At 43.4% G+C, this 18,744-nt stretch overlaps 1 protein-coding gene across 3 annotated transcripts in view; it reads left to right on the forward strand.

The window, feature by feature from the left end:
- Positions 1-14,003: 14,003 nt before the first annotated feature.
- terfa (telomeric repeat binding factor a) overlaps positions 14,004-18,744 on the forward strand; it is a 43,157-nt gene continuing 38,416 nt past the window's right edge. The window contains exon 1 of one of the 3 annotated variants that reach the window (XM_041192065.1): positions 14,004-14,437. In XM_041192065.1, the coding sequence (XP_041047999.1) occupies positions 14,425-14,437 (13 nt within the window). In that variant the 5' untranslated portion in view covers positions 14,004-14,424. The remainder of the gene's footprint in view (positions 14,438-18,744) is intronic. The other 2 variants (XM_041192062.1, XM_041192063.1) reach the window with 2 other exon arrangements.

Genomic DNA, 18,744 nt, shown 5'->3' on the forward strand with positions numbered 1-18,744 from the left:
CCTGAACAGACCTGCACTGTGCCGGGCAGGAAGATCTCTGACAGTCTCGCACTGCTCAGGGATACGATTGCCTATGTGCAGGACAGGGGTGTGGACACCTGCCTCATCAGCCTGGATCAGGAGAAGGCCTTTGACAGAATATCGCACATCTACATGGTGGATGTGCTCTCCAAAATGGGGTTTGGGGAGGGAATTCACAATTGGATCCAACTGATCTACACTAACATCAGAAGCACAGTCTCAATCAATGGGTGGGAATCAGATAGCTTTCCTATTAAATCTGGAGTCAGGCAGAACTGCCCTCTCTCCCCTGTCCTGTTTGTGTGTTGCATAGAACGTTTTGCTGAGTCCATCAAGAAGGATCCGGGCATAAGAGGAGTGACAATCCCAGGTAGTGGAGGCACTCAGGTCAAAGCCTCCCTGTACATGGACGATGTCACTGTCATCTGCTCGGATCCACTGTCGGTGCACAGACTGACACACATCTGCAACCAGTTCGAACTGGCCTGGGGAGCCAAGGTAAATCGTGGGAAAAGCGAGGCCATGTTCTTTGGGAACTGGGCTGACCGATCCTTTGTCCCGTTCACCGTCAGGGCTGTCGGCCTGAAGGTGCTGGGGATATGGTTCGGAGGGACCGGGGCATGTGTTAGCAACTGGAAGAAGCGAGTGTCTATGGTGAAAAGAAAACTGGGCATGTGGGGGCTACGCTCCCTCTCCATTGCGGGTAAGAACTTGGTCATCAGATGTGAGGCACTCTCGCTGTTGCTGTACAGGTCTGGGCCACTCCAGACTCCTGCGCGATGGCAATCACCCGAGCCATCTTTTGCTTTATCTGGAGGTCGAAAATGGATCGTGTCCGCAGGGACGCGATGTACAAGCCTCTAAAGGGGGAAAAAACGTGCCCAACATCACCCTCATACTGATGGCCACCTTTGTGTGCAGCTGCATCAAGCTGTGCGTAAACCCTCGATATGCAAACACCAAGTGTCACTACGTGCTGAGGTTCTACCTGTCCCCGGTGTTGCAATGGATGGGTCTGGCCATGCTGGCCAAGCAGTTGGACCGTGCCGCACCACCTGTCCCTCGTGGAAACATTTATGCAGAGAAACACAAGTCCATCAGGCAGTGGTCAACACGTAACATCTTAGAGGCCCTGTGGGAAAAGGAGAGGGTGGATCCTGTGGGATGGTTCCCCAAGCAGACTGTCAAAGTCATTTGGCAGAGTGCCTCATCGCCAGAACTTTCCAACAAGCACCAAGATATAGCTTGGCTGGTGGTGAGAAAGGCCCTCCCCGTCAGATCCTTCCAACATGCCAGGAGTCTCTCCCCCTCTGCACGTTGCCCTGGAGGTGGCTGTGGTGGGGACCGTTGTTCACCTCCTTGTGGATTGTGCCTTTGCAAAGAAGGTCTGGAGAGAGATGCAGTGGTTTCTGTCGAGGTTCATCCCGCGACGTTCTGTGACACAGGACTCTGTGCTCTATGGGCTGTTCCCAGGGACACACACCGAGACAAACATCAACTGCAGCTGGAGGATCATCAACTCGGTGAAAGACACTCTTTGGTCTGCCCGAAACTTATTGGGCTTCCAGCGCAAAGAATTGTCCCTGACCGAGTGTTACAGACTGGCACATTCCAAAGTCCAGGACTACGTGCTGAGGGACACACGAAAGCTTGGGACAGCAGCCGCAAAGGCGCAATGGGGAAAGGTCGCTGTCTAAGACCTTTCTGCCACAGTGCACTGAGGGGCTGGGAACTGTTGAGAGCCCCTCGGGCTGTACAGCTCAAAATGAATGTATGCAGTGAATACTAAGTGTGTTATAAATGTATTGAAGCACCTCAGAGTGCAACACGATGTATGTTGATAACTCCAATACCTTCGTCTGATTGTCTGCATTGACCATTTTGAAATGATTGTAATATTCATTGATGCACCTTGTGATACACGTGTAAATGTTGAATCTGTTTGTACTTACATGATGGTGATTTTGAAATGGTTTGGAATGTTCTGCCAGATATTTTATGAATAAAGTATATTTTTCAAAAGAAAAATGATGGTTCACTGTGGACAACCTCCTTCTGAAATGTGCCTTTACAAAGCAGATGTGGAAAAAAGATGCAGTCGTTTTTGTTGAGATTCTAAGCAGCTCCATAACGCAGTACTCTACTGTACATGCTGCTCCTAGCGGCATAGGTCGAGATAAACGTCAACTGCTGTTGGAGTCCTATCAACTCTGTGAGAGACACTCTTTTGTCTGCCCAAAACTTGTTGTGAAAGAAGCTGTCAATGACCGAGTGTTGCAGACTAGCACATTCCAAGGTCAAGGACTGCATGCTGAGGGACATTGTAAAGCTTGGGGCAGCTGCTGCAAAGGCACAATAGGGAAAATCCCCTGTCTGTGACTCTCCCAACATGGTACACTGAGAGGCTGGAAACTGTAAGACCCCTTGGGGCTGTATGTTTGACGTGAAATAAATATTGTAAGTATTAACTGGAGGCACCTCAATATTAAATGGAGGCACCTCAAGGTGCCACATAGTGTATTAAAAAAAAAAGTTGATTTGTCTTGCACATTATGTAATGTCAACTTTGAACAGTCATGTAATGCACTTAATGAGAGGATAATCCTCTGGAGAGACATTCAGCAGACTAGACCTATATTCACTAGCATTTAGAAGAATGAGAGGTGACCTAATCAAAACATATTAAATTTTTAAGGGGCTTGACAGGGTAGGTACTGAGAAAATGTTTTCCCTGGCTGGAGAAAAACATTCTGGAGGGATACAGAGATGGGTGGTGATAGCTGACCCATTGGCAGAATCCACAGGCAGTTTTCTATTCCCTTTTGAATCCTCTCATCCCAGGAAGCTGTCTAGTGAATCTTTTTATTTCTAAAAATATATTTTATTCATAAAATTTATACAAGTATATTACATGACCGTTCAAAATTGACATTTCATAAAATGCAAAACAAATCAGTTTGTATTGATATTTATGGTGAAAAGCTGAAGCCCCAGTAAAGATCTCTGGGGAACACCAGTTGTCATATGTCACCAATTAGAGTGCACTCCCTTTATGCCTACTCTTGTCTCCTATCTCTCAACCAATTACCAATCTCATGTCACGAGGGATCTCAAAGTCATCAGATTTCCAAATGTTTATGTATTTGTTAACTTGCTCTCTCTTGGTTATTCTCTTGCATAGCTTAACACATAACATCGCTGCCAACCATTTATTCATCTGCTTGCATGATCACCCTTTGTACATTCAAGATGAATTAATTGAACCAATTTACCTGTACATAGTTAATGTAAACAGTAAAGATCGATCCTTTGAAGATAGCTTCTAAACTATTGTCTGTCTATTTGCCCTTCACACAGATGTCTAGAGTGGATTAGTTGAACATATGTCATAAATATATAGTACTGCACTTCTAGGCAGGCATACTTGGAAGCTTGCTAGCTTGGAAGCATTCACAAGCTAGGGGGAAAAAAATTGAATTGAAAAAAACAGAGCACGGGCCTTGGAATAATTTAAATGAACAATATACTACAGAAATGTTCGTTATGATCCCCAGAGGGACCAAAAACTTTAAAAAAAGAAATCTCCACAATGCCCAATGGAAAGAAAACCGATAGACAAGATTTCACTTTTTAAAACTTTTACTGTAACAAACCAACTAAAATCAACATAATGTTTAAAATTATCAGGTGAAGGATACTTCAAATAAAAAGATAAATTTCACTTCAAATAGTTGTTACAACAAAGATATGCATCACGTAGTTACAAGCTCTCATCTCACTTTCCGCACAAATATGGTACCGTGTGCAAGCTCACAGTCTTTCCAACTCAGCCTGCTGTATATAGGATCTCTTACTTCCCACTCAGTGGATTTGGCCCACGGTTTGCTTTTACCAGAAACGGTTAACATTGACTATGCACACATTAATGAACTTTCTCTCACTCAGGTCACGACAGTCCTAATCGTGTAACTTTCCGCAGTTCCTTTTCAACCGACCAACCAACAAGCCTGGTTTACAGTCTTGTCTCCTGATACAACCACTCAGTTCTTTAGCGTGTCTGAGCTATTCACACTGCTTTTGGCATTTAGCCCCTTTCCGCTTACTCACACTTTGCTTCACCAAGAGCATCTTGAGCTGTATTTTCTTCTTACTGGCAAAACAAAACTGATCAATTCATTGATAGCTTTGCTGTATTACTCTTCATGAACTCTGTGTTCTGAACTTTTTTTCCCCTGCAACTGAACTTTCTACAGCAGGGCACAAACTCTAATCTGATCTCCAATTAGCTTTCTATACACTCTTTGCTTTTTAGCTTTCATCCCCATAGCAACCTCAAGAAACATGGGCATTTCTTGGAACTGTGTGGGCATTTCTTGGAACTAAACTACTTGCCAGGAAGGCCAATTGTACCCCTGTCAAAAGACTGCACAGTTTCACTTTGGAATTTCTAAAAGAAAATATAGACTTACCCCCACAACACAACAATTATTAAATGTTATAACTTAAAGCAGAACAGATGTCTAAAGGCTGTTTTATGCCCCGTAAAACAGAGATCAGGAACCTCTTTTTAACTTGAAGAGCCTTTTATTTTAAAAATGCCTTAAATATAATTTGTTGGGAGCCACAAAATGAAAATTTGGCATTTCTCAACCAGATACTGGGCAAATTTCCAAGTAGAATGCATAGTTTGCATATATAATAAATAAAATACATGAATTGATGCATCAATAGAAAAAAATTAAAATTGATCTAACTGAATTGCTGCCAATTTTGACCCTTTTAACCATAATTTGTCAGTAATCTGTAAAACAAACTTTAATTTAACATACATAGAAATAGACAATTTTTTCAGCTTTTGATTTTTGTGATTAAAAATACTTCTAATAGCACATTCAGCTTATATTCAAAACAATAATGGTCGCAACCATGAAATCTGTTCTTCAAGCCAAACTATCTATAACCATGACGTAGCACACTGTAGCTACTCACAACATCACAGAATTGTTACAGCACAGGAGGAGGCCATTCAGCCCATCGTGTCTGCACCAGCTCTCTGAATTAGCAATTCACCTGCTGCCATTCTCCAGCCTCCTCCCGATGATCCTGCACATTCTTCCTTTTCAGGTAACAGCCTAAATCCCTGTTGAATGCGTTGATTTAACCTGTCTCCACAAAACTCCAAGAAGTATGACAAATGGGAAACAAAGCAGCAGGTTAGCGTGTGGGGGGGTGGATTCAACTTCATGGAAAATTATGAAAAAACTGAAAAGAAAGGAGAGCCCAGGAGAGCTATTAAAGTCCTCAGAACACAAAATAGGACAGTGTGTTTAGAAAGGGCTAGGAATCTAAATTCAAGCGCAACAGAAAAAGGGACGACAATGAGAAAGGGGACAGGAAATACAGGACTGAATGTGTTGTATCTGAATGCACGCAGTATATGAAATAAGGTAAATGAGCTTGTGGTGCAGATTGAAATTGGAAGGTATGATGTGGAGGGCATCACGGAGACATAGCTGCAAGGGGATCAGGACTGGGAGCTAAATATCCAAGGATATACATCCTATTGAAAAGATAGGCAGGTTGGCAGAGGGGGTGGGGTTGCTCTGTTAGTAAGAAATGAAATTAAATCGATAGCAAGAAATGACGTAGGGTCAGATGATGTGGAATCTGTGTGGGTAGAGGTGAGGAACCGTAAAGGTAAAAAAACCATAATGGGAGTTATGTACAGGCCTCCGAACAGTAGTCAGGATGTGGGCACAAGATACACCAGGAGATAGAAAAGGCGTGTAAGAAAGGCAAGGTTACAGGTAGACTGGGAAAATCAGGTTGGTAGTGGATCCCAAGAAAAGGAATTTGTGGAATGTATACGAGATGGCTTTTTGGAGCAGCTTGTGGTAGAGCCCACTAGGGAACAGGCAATTCTAGATTTAGTGATGTGTAATGAGGCAGATTTGATAAGGGAGCTTAAGGTGAAGGAATCCTTGGGAGGAAGTGACCATAATATGATAGAATTTACCCGGCAATTTGAGAGGAAAAAGCTGGAATCAGATGTAACGGTATTATAGTTGAATAAAGGCAACTACAGAGGCATGAGGGAGGAGCTGGCCAGAATTGACTGGGAGATGAGCCTAGTAGGAAAGACAGTGGAACAGCAATGGCAGGAGTTTCTGGGAGTAATTTGGGAGAAACAGCAAAAATTCATCCCTAGGAAGAAGAAGCATACTAAAGGGAGGACAAAGCAACCATGGCTGACAAGGGAAGTCAGGAGCAGCATAAAAGCTAAAGAGAAAGCATACAATGCGGCGAAGAGCAGTGGGAAACCAGGGGATTGGGAAGCCTACAAAGACAACAGAGGACAACTAAAAAAGAAATAAAGAGGGAGAAGATTAAATATGAGGGTAAACTAGCCAGTAATATAAAAGAAGATTGCAAGAGTTTTTTTTAGATATATAAAGGGTAAGAGAGAGGCAAAAGTGGACATTGGGCGGCTGGAGAAGAAGTAGTGGGGAACAAAGAAATGGCGGAGAAACTGAATTTGACTTTGCATCAATCTTCACGGTGGAAGACACGAATAACATCCCCAAAGTTCAAGAGTCGGGGGGCAGAGGTGAGTATGGTGGCCATTACCAAGGAGAAGGTGCTAGGAAAACTGAAAGGTCTGAAGGTGGATAAATCACCTGGACCAGATGGATTACACCCCAGAGTTCTGAAGGAGATAGCTGAAGAGATAGTGAGGCGTTAGTGGTGATCTTTCAGGAATCACTCGAGTCAGAGAGGGTCCTAGAGGACTGGAAAATTGCTAATGTAACCCCCCTGTCTAAGAAGGGAGTGAGGCAAAAGACGGGAAATTACAGGCCGATTAGCCTGACCTCGGTCGTTGGTAAGATTTTAGAGTCCATTATTAAGGATGAGATTTCAGAATACTTGGAAGTGCATGGTAAAATAGGGCAAAGTCAGCATGGTTTCATCAAGGGGAGGTCATGCCTGACAAATCTGTTAGAATTCTTTGAGGAGGTAACGAGTAGGTTAGACAAAGGAGAGCCAATGGATGTTATCTACTTGGACTTCCAGAAGGCCTTTGACAAGGTGCTGCACAGGAGGCTGCTCAGTAAGATAAGAGCCCATGGTGTTAGAGGTAAGGTACTAGCATGGATAGAAGATTGGCTGTCTGGCAGGAGTCAGAGAGTGGGGATAAGGGGGTCCTTCTCAGGATGGCGGCCGGTGACTAGTGGAATTCTGCAGGGGTCTGTGTTGGGACCACAACTTTTACTTTATACGTTAATGATCTAGATGAAGGAACTGAGGGCATCCTGGTTAAGTTTGCAGATGATACAAAGATAGGTGGAGGGACAGGTAGTATTGAGGAGGCGGGGAGGCTGCAGAAGGATTTGGACAGGTTAGGAGAATGGGCAAAGAAGTGGCAGAAATCTGGAGTGCAAAGGGACTTGGGAGTCCTAGTCCAGAATTCTCTTAAGGTTAACTTGCAGGTTGAGTTGGTAGTTAGGAAGGCAAATGCAATGTTGGCACTTATTTCGAGAGGACTAGAATATAAAAGCAGGGATGTGCTGCTGAGGCTTTATAAGGCTCTGGTCAGACCACATTTAGAATATTGTGAGCAATTTTGGGCCCTGTATCTCAGGAAGGATGTGCTGGCCCTGGAGAGGGTCCAGAGGAGGTTCACGAGAATGATCCCAGGCTTAACATATAAGGAACGTCTGAGGAATTTGGGTCTATACTCGATGGAGTTTAGAAGGATGAGGGGAGATTCTGATTGAAACTTACAGAATACTGAAAGGCCTGGAGAGAGTGGACGTGGGGAAGATGTTTCCATTAGTAGGAGAGACTAGGACCCAAGGGCACAGCCTCAGAGTAAAGGGAAGACCTTTTAGAACAGAGATGAGGAGAAATTTCTTTAGCCAGAAAGTGGTGAATCTATGGAAATCATTGCCACAGAAGGCTGTGGAGGCCAGGTCATTGAGTGTATTTAAGACTGAGATAGATAGGTTCTTGATTGGTAAGGGGATCAAAGGTTATGGGGAGAAGGGGGGAGAATGGGGTTGAGAAACTTATCAGCCATGATTGAATGGCAGAGCAGCCTTGATGGGCCGAATGGCCTAATTGCTACTCCAATGTCTTATGGTTTTACTTTCAGGCAGTGCATTCCAGACCTGAACCACTCACATTGTGAAAAAGCTTTTTCTCATATCGCTTTTGCTTCTGTTTGCCAATTATTTTAAATCTGTGCCATCTTGTCCCAATCCTCAAAAACTTCAAAGCCCAAAATCATTCAATCCACCGGTCTCTCCATTGAGGTACAGCAAGTGATTAGGAAGGCAAATGTAATGTAGGCATTTATTGCAAGAGGAATCAAGTATAAAAGTAGGGAAGTGTGGCTATGCTGTACATGACCTTAGTGAGACCATAGCCAGAGTACTGTGTGCAGTTTTGGTCTCCTTACTTAAGAAAGGATATAGTTACATTAGGGGCAGTTCAGAGAAGGTTCACTTAACCCCTTCATCCCAGGAAGCAGTCATCTTGTGAGGAAAGGTTCAGCAAGTTGGGCCTATATCCATTGGAGTTTAGAAAAATAAAAATTGAAACATATAAGATCCTGAGGGGACTTGACAGGGTGGATGCTGAGAGGATGTTTCCCTTTGATGGGGAGTCTAGAATTAGGGGATACAGTTTAAAAGTTAAGAATCTCCCATTTAAGACTGAGATGAGTAGATTTGTTTTCTCTCAGAAGGTTATTAGTCTGTGAAATTCTCTTCCCCAGAGAGTAGTGGAGGCTGGCCCATTGAATACATTGAATATGTTCAAGGCTGAGTTAGATTTTTGATCGACAAGGGAGTCAAGGGTTACTGGAGGAGGTGGTGGAATTAAGGCCACATTCAGATTAGCCATGATCATATTGAATGGCCAAGCAGCCTTGAGGGGGCCAAATGGTCTACCCCTGCTCCTCATTCTTGTATTCTTGTGGTGCCCAGTCTTTGCATTGTAACTGTTGCAGTTTCAACTAAATTTGAAAATGTGCTAGCATGAATTCCTGTTGTGAGAACTCAGATGCAGCTGAGGATGCCCAAATTGTCCAAGGTCAACTATCCAAGGAAGGAAAGGAGGAGGGGGTGGCAGTATTCTTAAGGAGAGCATTACAATGCTGGAGAAAGAGGATGTCCCAGGAGGTTCAAGGACAGAATCACTTTGGCTAGAGCTAAGCAACAAAAAGGGTGCAATTGCATTGCTCAGTATAGCCTATAGACCAGCAAGTAGTGAGAAGGACGTAGAAGAACAAATCTGCAGGGAACTTCCCAAGAGATGCAAGCATTATAGAGCAGTTACAATGGGTAACTTTAATTACCCCAGTGTAGACTGGGACAGTGGTAGTGTAAAGGACGAAGAGGGGCAAAAGTTCCTAGACTGAGTTCAGGAAAGTTTTCTACAGCAGTATGTGTCAAATCAAACAAGAAAAGACACCGTTGGACCTGGTTCTTGGAAATGAGGTGGGCCATGCAGATCAAGTGTCAGTGGGGGAACATTTAGGAGATAGTAATCATTGTATTGTACGTTTTAGGATGATGATAGAAAAGGACAATAGGCAATCCAGAGTAAGAATAATTAACTGGACGAGAGCTAACTTCGATTGGGCAAGAATGCAGCTGGGCCAGATAGACTGGAACAAAAGATTGGCGGGACAAACTGTAGCTGAACAATGGGCTACCTTCAAAAAAAATTGGTTCAGACTCAGTCAAGGTATATTCCGTCGAAAGAGGAAGGTAGAGCAAACAAATCCAGAGCTCCCTGGATGAAAAAGGAGGTAGAAATTAAGATAAAGAAGAAGAAGCGTGCTTATGACAGGTGTCAGGTAGAAAATACAATTGAGAACCAAGAGGAATACAGAAGGTTCAGAGAGGAGGTGAAAAAGCATATTAGAGAAGTGAAGAGGGATTATGAGAAAAGACTGGCAGCCAACATAAAGGGGAATCCCAAGTCTTCTATAGGCATATAAATAGTAAAAGGATGGTTAAATGGAGGAGTACGGCTGATTAGGGAACTAAAAGTGAACTTACACATGGACGAAGAGGCCATAGCTGAGGTATATTTACCATATTTACCAAGGAGGTAGATGCTACCCAGGCCATGGTGACAGATTGGGAAACTCTGTCACTAGAAGGGTTCAACATTGAAAAGGAGCAAGTGTTGAATAGACTGTCAGACTTAAAGTTGACAAGGCACCGGGACCAGATGAGATGCATCCAAAGATATTGAGGAAGTGAGAGTAGAAATTACAGGGGCACTGTCATAATTTATCAGTCTTCCCTAGACTCAGGGGAGGTGCCAGAGGACTGGAGAATTGCAAAAGTTATATCTTTATTCAAAAAAGGTTGTAAGGATAAACCCGGCAATTATAGACCAGTCAGTTTAACTTCAGTGGTGGGCACAATTCTAGAAACAATTATTTGGGATAGAATTAATAGTCATATGGAAAAATATGGGTTGATAAGGAACAGCCAGCATTCTAAAGGCAAAATCGTGTTTAACTAAATTGCTGGAGTTTTTTGAAGAGGTAACAGAAAAGGTCAATGAGAGTAATGCTGTTGATGTGGTGTACATGGACTTTCAAAAGGCATTTGATACAATGCCACACAACAGACTTGTGAGAAAAGTTATTGTTCATGGAATAAAAGGAACAGTAGCAACATAGATACAAAATTAGCTGAAAAATAGGAAGCAGAGAGTAATGTTCAATGGATATTTTTTGGGCTGGAGGAAGGTTTATAATGGAGTTCCCCAGGGGTCAGTGTTGGGACCCTTGCTTTTCTTGATGTAGATCCATCATTTGGATTTGGTGTGCAGGGGACAATTTCAAAGTTTGCGAATGATACGAAGCTTGGGAGTGTTGTGAACTGTGAGGAGGACGGTATGGAGCTTCTAAAAGACATAGACAAGTTGGTGGAGTGGGCAGATAAATGGCAGATGAAGTTCAATGCAGAGAAGTGTGAGGTGATGCATTTTGGTAGGAAGTACATGGACAGCTGATATAAAATAAGGGGTGAAACTTTGAAGCGGGTGCAGGAGCAGAAAGACCTGGGTGTATATGTGCATAGATCATTGAAGGTAGCAGGACAGGTGGACAGCGCAGATAATAAAGTATACCGTATCCTGGGCTTTATTTTTAGGGGCATACAGTACAAGAGCAAGGAGATTATGCTGAATTTATATAAGACACTCATTAGACCTTAGCTGAAGTATTGTGTACTGTTCTGGGCGCCACATTATAGGAAGGATATGAACACATTGGAGACAATGCAGGAGAGGTTTACAAGAATGATTCCAGGGATGCGAAACTTCAGTTATGAAGATAGATTGGAGAGATTGGGAGTGTTCTCCTTGGAGAGAAGGCAGCTAAGAGGAGATTTGATTGAGATGTTCAAAATTATGAGGGGGCTGGACAGAGTAGATAGGGAGAAGCTGCTCCCACTCCTAAAAGGATCAAGAACGAGAGGGCACAGATTTAAAGTGATTTGCAAAAGAAGCAAATGTGATGTGAGAAAAAACTTTTTCACACAATGAGTGGTTCGGGTCTGGAATGGACTGCCTGGAAGTGTGGTGGAGGTAGTTTCAATTGCGGCATTAAAGAGGGCATTAGATGATTATTTGAATAGAAATAATGTGCAGGGGTATGGGGGAAAGGCAGGGCAGTGGCACTAGGTCATAATGCTCATTTGGAGAGCTGGTGCAGACATGATGGGCCAAATAGCCTCCTCCTGTGCCGTTAAAATTCCGTGATTCTGTAAACTGCAGAGTGGTGTTGCCATTAAAGATGGCAACAGAGCCTGAATGTGGACTCCTCCAAACACTAATCCATAGTGGTGAACCTCTTTGGCACACCTTCCAACAACTCATACAGCTGCTAATAATATTTCCTTCTCTTGGCTGAGACCTTAATATGCGCTCATCTCTGTCATCAGCAGCAGAGCTGAAAGACGGCCCTGCCTGGACTGACACTACCAACAGTAGCTATTGCTGCCCACTGGGTTGGATGTTTCGCTGTGTCCTTTACTTCACTATTAAGTCTAAATAGGAATGTCTTTTAGAAGCTCCACACCGTCCTCCTCACAGTTCACAACACTCCCAAGCTTCGTATCATCCGCAAACTTTGAAATTGTCCCCTGCACACCAAATCTAGATGATGGATATACATCAAGAAAAGCAAGGGTCCCAAAACTGACCCCTGGGGAACTCCACTATAAACCTTCCTCCAGCCCAAAAAATATCCATTGAACATTACTCTCTGCTTCCTATTTTTCAGCTAATTTTGTCTCCATGTTGCTATTATTCCATGTCCCTTTTATTCCATGAGCAAAGTCTAAAAAAAGTCTAAAAGAGCCAATGTTTGAGTTGTGCTTTGAAAGGGCACAATTGTGTACTCTCAGGATTGTCCTCCTCTGAGGTCTTCTGCAGGAGTCTCTTGGTGTTGAGAAAGCCCTAGAATGAAAAGCAAGGCCATAGTTAGGTAGGAGAGAAAAATTGGTTTGGTGGCAGTCTTAAGAAAGCAGGTTGAAGTTGCTAAGTTTGCCTCATCTGTGCTGATTTGAAAGAAGGAATACAAGTAATATACCAACACCCCATTTCAACTACCATCAGACACTCCTTCCCTAATGCTCATGACCCTATCTACCTAGATTAGATATCTTGTGTTCCTTGCTTGGTATATGTGAGGGCGGTGATGCCAGGCACTCCTCCACCCATCTTGGTTCTCTCTCTGGCGAACAGGTTTATTAGGGCACAACAATGGTTTTTGTTGAAATAATCATTTGAAACTGTAAAGTGCAGCATAATATTGACTTTTTATACCCAAAATAAATACATAGCTCTTATTTTTCTTGGCTTAATTTTTTTTAGGCTTTTTCCAAGTTTGGAGCTGTAAATGCTCTCGAAGCTTTGGTTCTCATAAACTGTTTTTTGTCTATTATACACTACACCAGTAAGCTAACTAACAACATCTATAGTTATTTTACATAATATTGCATAATATATTGTATATAAAACAAGGCTTATTTTATTTTGTATAATGTTTTAAGGAATAACATCAAATGTAATTTAAAATACAGATGGTTTTTTAAAAATGCAGATGGAGTTGATAGATTAATTTTGACCAAAGGTCAACCTTGGGTCAGTTTGGTGTTTGAATTTTCACTGTGTCTCCTGCCAATGTAAGTTGGCAGCAAAGATAGCCATCGATACGAGTCTGTGCATGCACACTGATCCACACACTGATTTATGGCCATGGTGCGGGAGCAGGAGGAGACACAGCATTGATTTATCGTAAATTCTGAGTATTTGCATATTCTGTTCCAGGGTGATTAAAGCTATACTTTGCCACAGCTTCCACAGCTCTTGAACTACCTCATGTATTGTGCCTTACTTTTCTTTCAGCTGAAGGAAAAGAAACTCTCAAAGCGACTGCATATATGTAGCACAGTGAGGGCAGTGCCACACAAACCTCAGAGCACTGCTTCACAATCTAATTATGCCAGAGCTTCACCACTTTCTAGAATAATCCAGTTTTCCTATTGTCACCAGCTTCGGACAACTACATAATCTAATATTACCAATTTAATCTTTTAACACGTTTAACATGAAAGAAAAGGAGATATTTTGGAGTTTGAGAGAGAAAGACCCTGAATTCTTGTTTTTTATTTATTAGCTTCAAGAAGACAGCTTGCTAGTACTACGTTGCTGTAGGGAATCAGACACAAATTAGAATCCCATAAGGGTATTGTATGAACTTTTGAACCAAGATTAAACAACTTACATTTGAATGGCTGCAAGTAAAATAGGTCCCTTCACTGAAGTTCATCGCGGTTGGTAAACACAGACATCACCAGCAAATGGAACCCGTTGCTCGCAATGATGTCACGTCGGTTCAACTGCGCATGCGCCGAGTTGGCAATAAAACATAGCCTAAAATCTTTACCCTCACAATATGGCGGCACATTGGACTCCCCTTCGCTCCAAAGCATCACGGGCAGTGAGGCAGTTCACATCTTTGGGGAAGACGCCATTTTCTGTCTGTTTGCATGAGAAATGGCGGCGTGTCAGGGGTCGTTGCGTGATTTGGAGGCGCACCCCGGCGGGTCGTTGCAAACTGCGGGAGGACTCAAGTCGACCTGTACGAAAAGTGAAGTAGGTGATGGGGCTGAAGCTGTCCCGGACCCTGAACAAGTGGTGAACGGTTGGACACTGGAGTTTAACTTGCACTGCGCGCTCAAAGCATTCCGAGCTGGGAAGTATGAGGAGTTTTGCGCCATTCTCAATGTGATAACGGGTGAGATGCGAGATCGATTTGTAGATACTGGATTAACGATTAGGAACACTTAAATTATCCAAAGCATTGTCAGGATGCACGGAAAAGGTGGGCAGCATCGAAAAAGATACGTGGAGTGAGTCGATGTTGATAAAACTGCTGCGCTTTCCGGCGGATTTCTGATTATGTTTCAGAATAAGAGCTTTGAACATTGTAACTTTTGCATTATGTATTTGGGGCTAAAGGATACCTAAACTGGTGGGTATAATTAGGAATCCGAGTGAATTACATGATAAGAACTTCCATAAACGGTATATTCACTGCATGGTTTAAAACATGTTACTTTTAGAAATAAGCATCCTTTAACTCCAGTTACAGATTCCAGAATGCCGACTGTATTTTTTTACATTGTAATTATATAACGCCTTTTGCTTCACACACTTCAAAGTTTGTTTACTTTTTGCACTGTTTCCCTGCACCATTTTGTTCATTGGCTCAAAACAACAGCACACAAGATGACGTAGGGAACATACATGTCCTTGTTTGTGTTCAAGCTGAAAAGTGATTTAGGAGCTTAAGAAGCAGGAAGAGGCCATTCGGCCCCTCAAGCCTGCTCTGCTATTCAACTAGCTCATGGTTGATGCACTATCTCCATATATTTGATATCTAGAAATCTATCAATCTCAAGCCTTCACAGCCTTCTGAGGTAGATAATTTCAAAGATTCACTCACCCCCCCCCCCCCCCGAAGAAATTCCTCCTCCTCCTCAGTCCTAATTGGCCTACCTCTTATTCTGAGATTGTGTCCCTTAACTATAGACCCACCTGGCCAGGAGAAATATTCTTCCTGCATCTACCTGTAAGAATTGTATATTTTCAATGAGATCACCTCTGCTCCTAAACACTGGAGAATTTAGGCCCAATCTCCTCAATCTCTCCTCCATAAGACCATTCCACCATTCCAGGGATCAATGAACCTTTGTTAAATTCCCTCTATGTTAAGTGTATCCTTCCTTTGGTAAGGAAACCAAAACTGCACACAATATTCCAGGTGTGATCTCATCAAGGCTCTATACAATTTGTAGCAAGACTTATTTACTCTTATATTCAAATCCTAATGCAGTAAAGACCAACATACCATTTGCCTTCCTAATTGCTTGCTGCACCTGCATATTTGCTCTGTGACTTATGAAAAAGGGAATCCAAGCCCCTTTGCACATCAACGCTTCTTAATCTCTCTCAATTTAAATATTCTGCTTTCATGTTTTTCCTACCAAAGTGGATGGCTTCATATTTTTCAACATTACATTCCATTTGCCATGTTCGTTCCTACTCACTTAGCCTGTACAAATCCCCTTGAAGACTCTTTGCACCCTTACAACTCTCATTCCAACCTAGTTTTGTGTCATCAGCAAACTTGGAAATATTTCATTTATTCCAGACATCCAAATAATTGGTATAGATTGTGAACTGCTGGGGTACAAGCACTGATCCTTGCGGTTGCCCGCTAGTCACAGCCTGCCAACCTGAGAATTTATTCCTACTCCCTGAGTTCTGTCCATTAACCAATTCTCAATCCATGCCCATATGCTCTAATCTTGCTTACTAACCTCTTGCATGGGACCTTATCAAAAACCTGCAAATCACAATATGCCATTTTCACTGGTTTCCCCCTTATCTATTCTGCTAGTTACATCCTCAAAGTCTAAATGGTTTGTCAAACATGATTCCCCTTTCATAAATCCATGTCAACTCTGCCCAATCCTACCATTATTTTCTAAGTGTCCAGCTATCACATCCTTTATAATAGATTCCAGCATTTTCCCTCCTGCTCTTGTCAGGCTAACAGGTCTGTAGTTTCCTGTTTTCAAACTCCCTTTCTTAAATAGTGGGGTTACATTTGCAAAGGTTTGTAAGACACTTTTTTTTAGGGTACCCTTTATTGCTTGCACTGACCACCTTGATGCCGTTTGCCCTGAGACAATTCCCCATAGATGGCTACAGAATCCCCAGATCTTCTATGTGGGAGAGATGTCTTGCCCATCCAAGTTAAATTTTCTGCGGGGTGGTACCTGTGCTTTTGATTTCAGGATGATGAAGGACCTTTATTGTTTGTAATTTTGTCCTGCCATCAAATTGTCATGGTGGACCTCATGTCTTTTCTGGAAGCGTTCCAGAGCTTTGATGTGGCAACTGTAGCAGGCCCAGAATCTGTGCCATACAGTAGAAAATTAAGGATAGTGGCCTGGTAAAATTTGGTTTCAGTCTTCTGCTTGTTGCCATGCTGCTTCCAAGCATGAAATCTTCTAATGTGAAACTAACACAGACAGATGAAATCCAATCCTGAATGGCAGTCACAAGAATCCCTCACTGAAAGAAAACAAGTGAATCACTGTATTTTGTGGAATAAAATTTCTCCATTTTCTTTATATATAGTAACTAAAGCCACACAAGTAATCTCATCAGTAAAGGCACTGAACTATCAACCTGGGAGACCTGAGACTTCCATGCTTAAACAATCAAATCGACATGTTAAAATGTTAAATACAGTAATGTGTGTCTTTTCAAATTTAAGATGAGGAAATGTTTTAAAAATTAAATAAGTTCTCACTTCCATCCTTCTACCCAGCAAAGTTCAAGTAACTCTTATAGAGTCAAAACAATTAAACTAAATTAACAAAATTGGGATAAATCAGGCACAGCCCCTAATTCAGGTCAGCTGTAAAACCAAGAACAAAGTTTAAAGGAAACTTACAAACTTTAAATCAAAATGTGATTAAAGGGGTCAACAAAACACCCCAGTCCCCGCGGTGCCCACCGGGCACGGAAGGCCTCGAGAGTGCCAGCAGACACCGCGTGCTCCCTCTCCAGGGACATCCGGCCGTGAACGTAGCCGCGGAAGAGGGATAAACAATCGGGCGGGACTCCCCCATCGATCGCCTGCTGCCTGGACCTGTTAATGGCCAACTTGGCCAGGCCCAGGAGCAGGTTCACGAGGAGGTCCTCCTCCTTCCCGACCCCCTTCCGCACCGGGTGTCCATAGATTAGGAGCGTGGGGCTGAAGTGCAAACAAAACATCAGTAAAAGGTTTTTCAAGTAACTAAAAAGGGAGCGCAGCCTACAACACCCTATATATGCATGGTCCACGGACTCCACAAGACCGCAAAAAGGGCATGTGTCCAGAGAGTTCGTGAACCTATGCATCCTACAATTATAAAGGACTGCTGCATGCAACACCCTCCAACCCAGGTCCCCGATAGAAAGGGGGAGGACACCTCCGTAGAGGGCCTCCCATCGGGGGCCTCCGCCGCCAGACGGCAACAAGGCACGCCAGGGCGTGTCCAGGTGGCGGACAAGGGCAAGAAAATGGAAGGTGTGCAGCAGCAGTCCGTACCAAAAGCTCCTCTTTGCCATGCCAAATGGCACGGAGGGCAATGTCCCCGAGGCGGCTCATATTGCGGGGCACCAGCACCCGAGGGAGGGGTCGGGGCTTGGGGCCAATGTGGAATTCTGTCCGAATAGGGGAACGTTCAGACGGAAGACCACCGCGCAACTGGGCCACCTCAAGACCCAAAATAACATCGGGTCCGAGCACGACCGTTCTCAGGTCTTGGATGGCATTGGCTGCGACCTGGACACTCTCAGACGCGCGACGCACCAACTCCTGCGGGATTCAAGTAACTTTCACACCACACAAGTGTCAGGCAATGACCATTTCCAATAAAAGAGAATCTAATTGTCTCCCCTTGACATTCAACGACATTACCATTGCTGAAGCCTCCACCATCAACATCCTGGGGATTAGCATTGACCAGAAACTTAACTCGCTTAGCCATATAAATACTGTGGCTACAAGAGCAGGTCAGAGGTTGGGAATTCTGTGGTAGGTAACTCATCTTCTGACTTCCCAAAGTCTGTTCATCATCTAAATCAGGAGTGTAATGAGATACTCCCCATGTCTGGATGAGTGCAGCTCCACAGCACTCGAGAAACTCAACTCCATCCAGTGTACTGCTTGTTTGGCACCCCATCCAACACCTTAAACATTCACTACTTTCACCATCGGCATACACTGACAGTGGTACATACTGCTTCCAAGATGCACTGCAGCAACTTGCCTTTGACAGGATCTTTCAAACCCATGACCTTTACCACCAAGAAGGACAAGGGCAATAGGCACATGGGAACACAACCACCTGACTTCCCCCCTCCAAACCACACCCCATCCTGAATTGGAACAATATCACTGTTCCTTCACTGTTGCTGGACCAAAAGCCTGAAACTCCCGAAGAGCACTTTGGGTGTACCTACACTACAAAGATTGCAGCGCTTCGGGAAGGCACCACCTTCTCTAGGGCAATTAAGAATGGGCAACAAATGCTAGCCTTGCATCCCATATGCTTGCATCCCATTAAC

This window comes from Carcharodon carcharias, chromosome 7 (assembly GCF_017639515.1).
Source record: "Carcharodon carcharias isolate sCarCar2 chromosome 7, sCarCar2.pri, whole genome shotgun sequence".
NCBI classification, from domain to species: Eukaryota; Metazoa; Chordata; class Chondrichthyes; order Lamniformes; family Lamnidae; genus Carcharodon; species Carcharodon carcharias.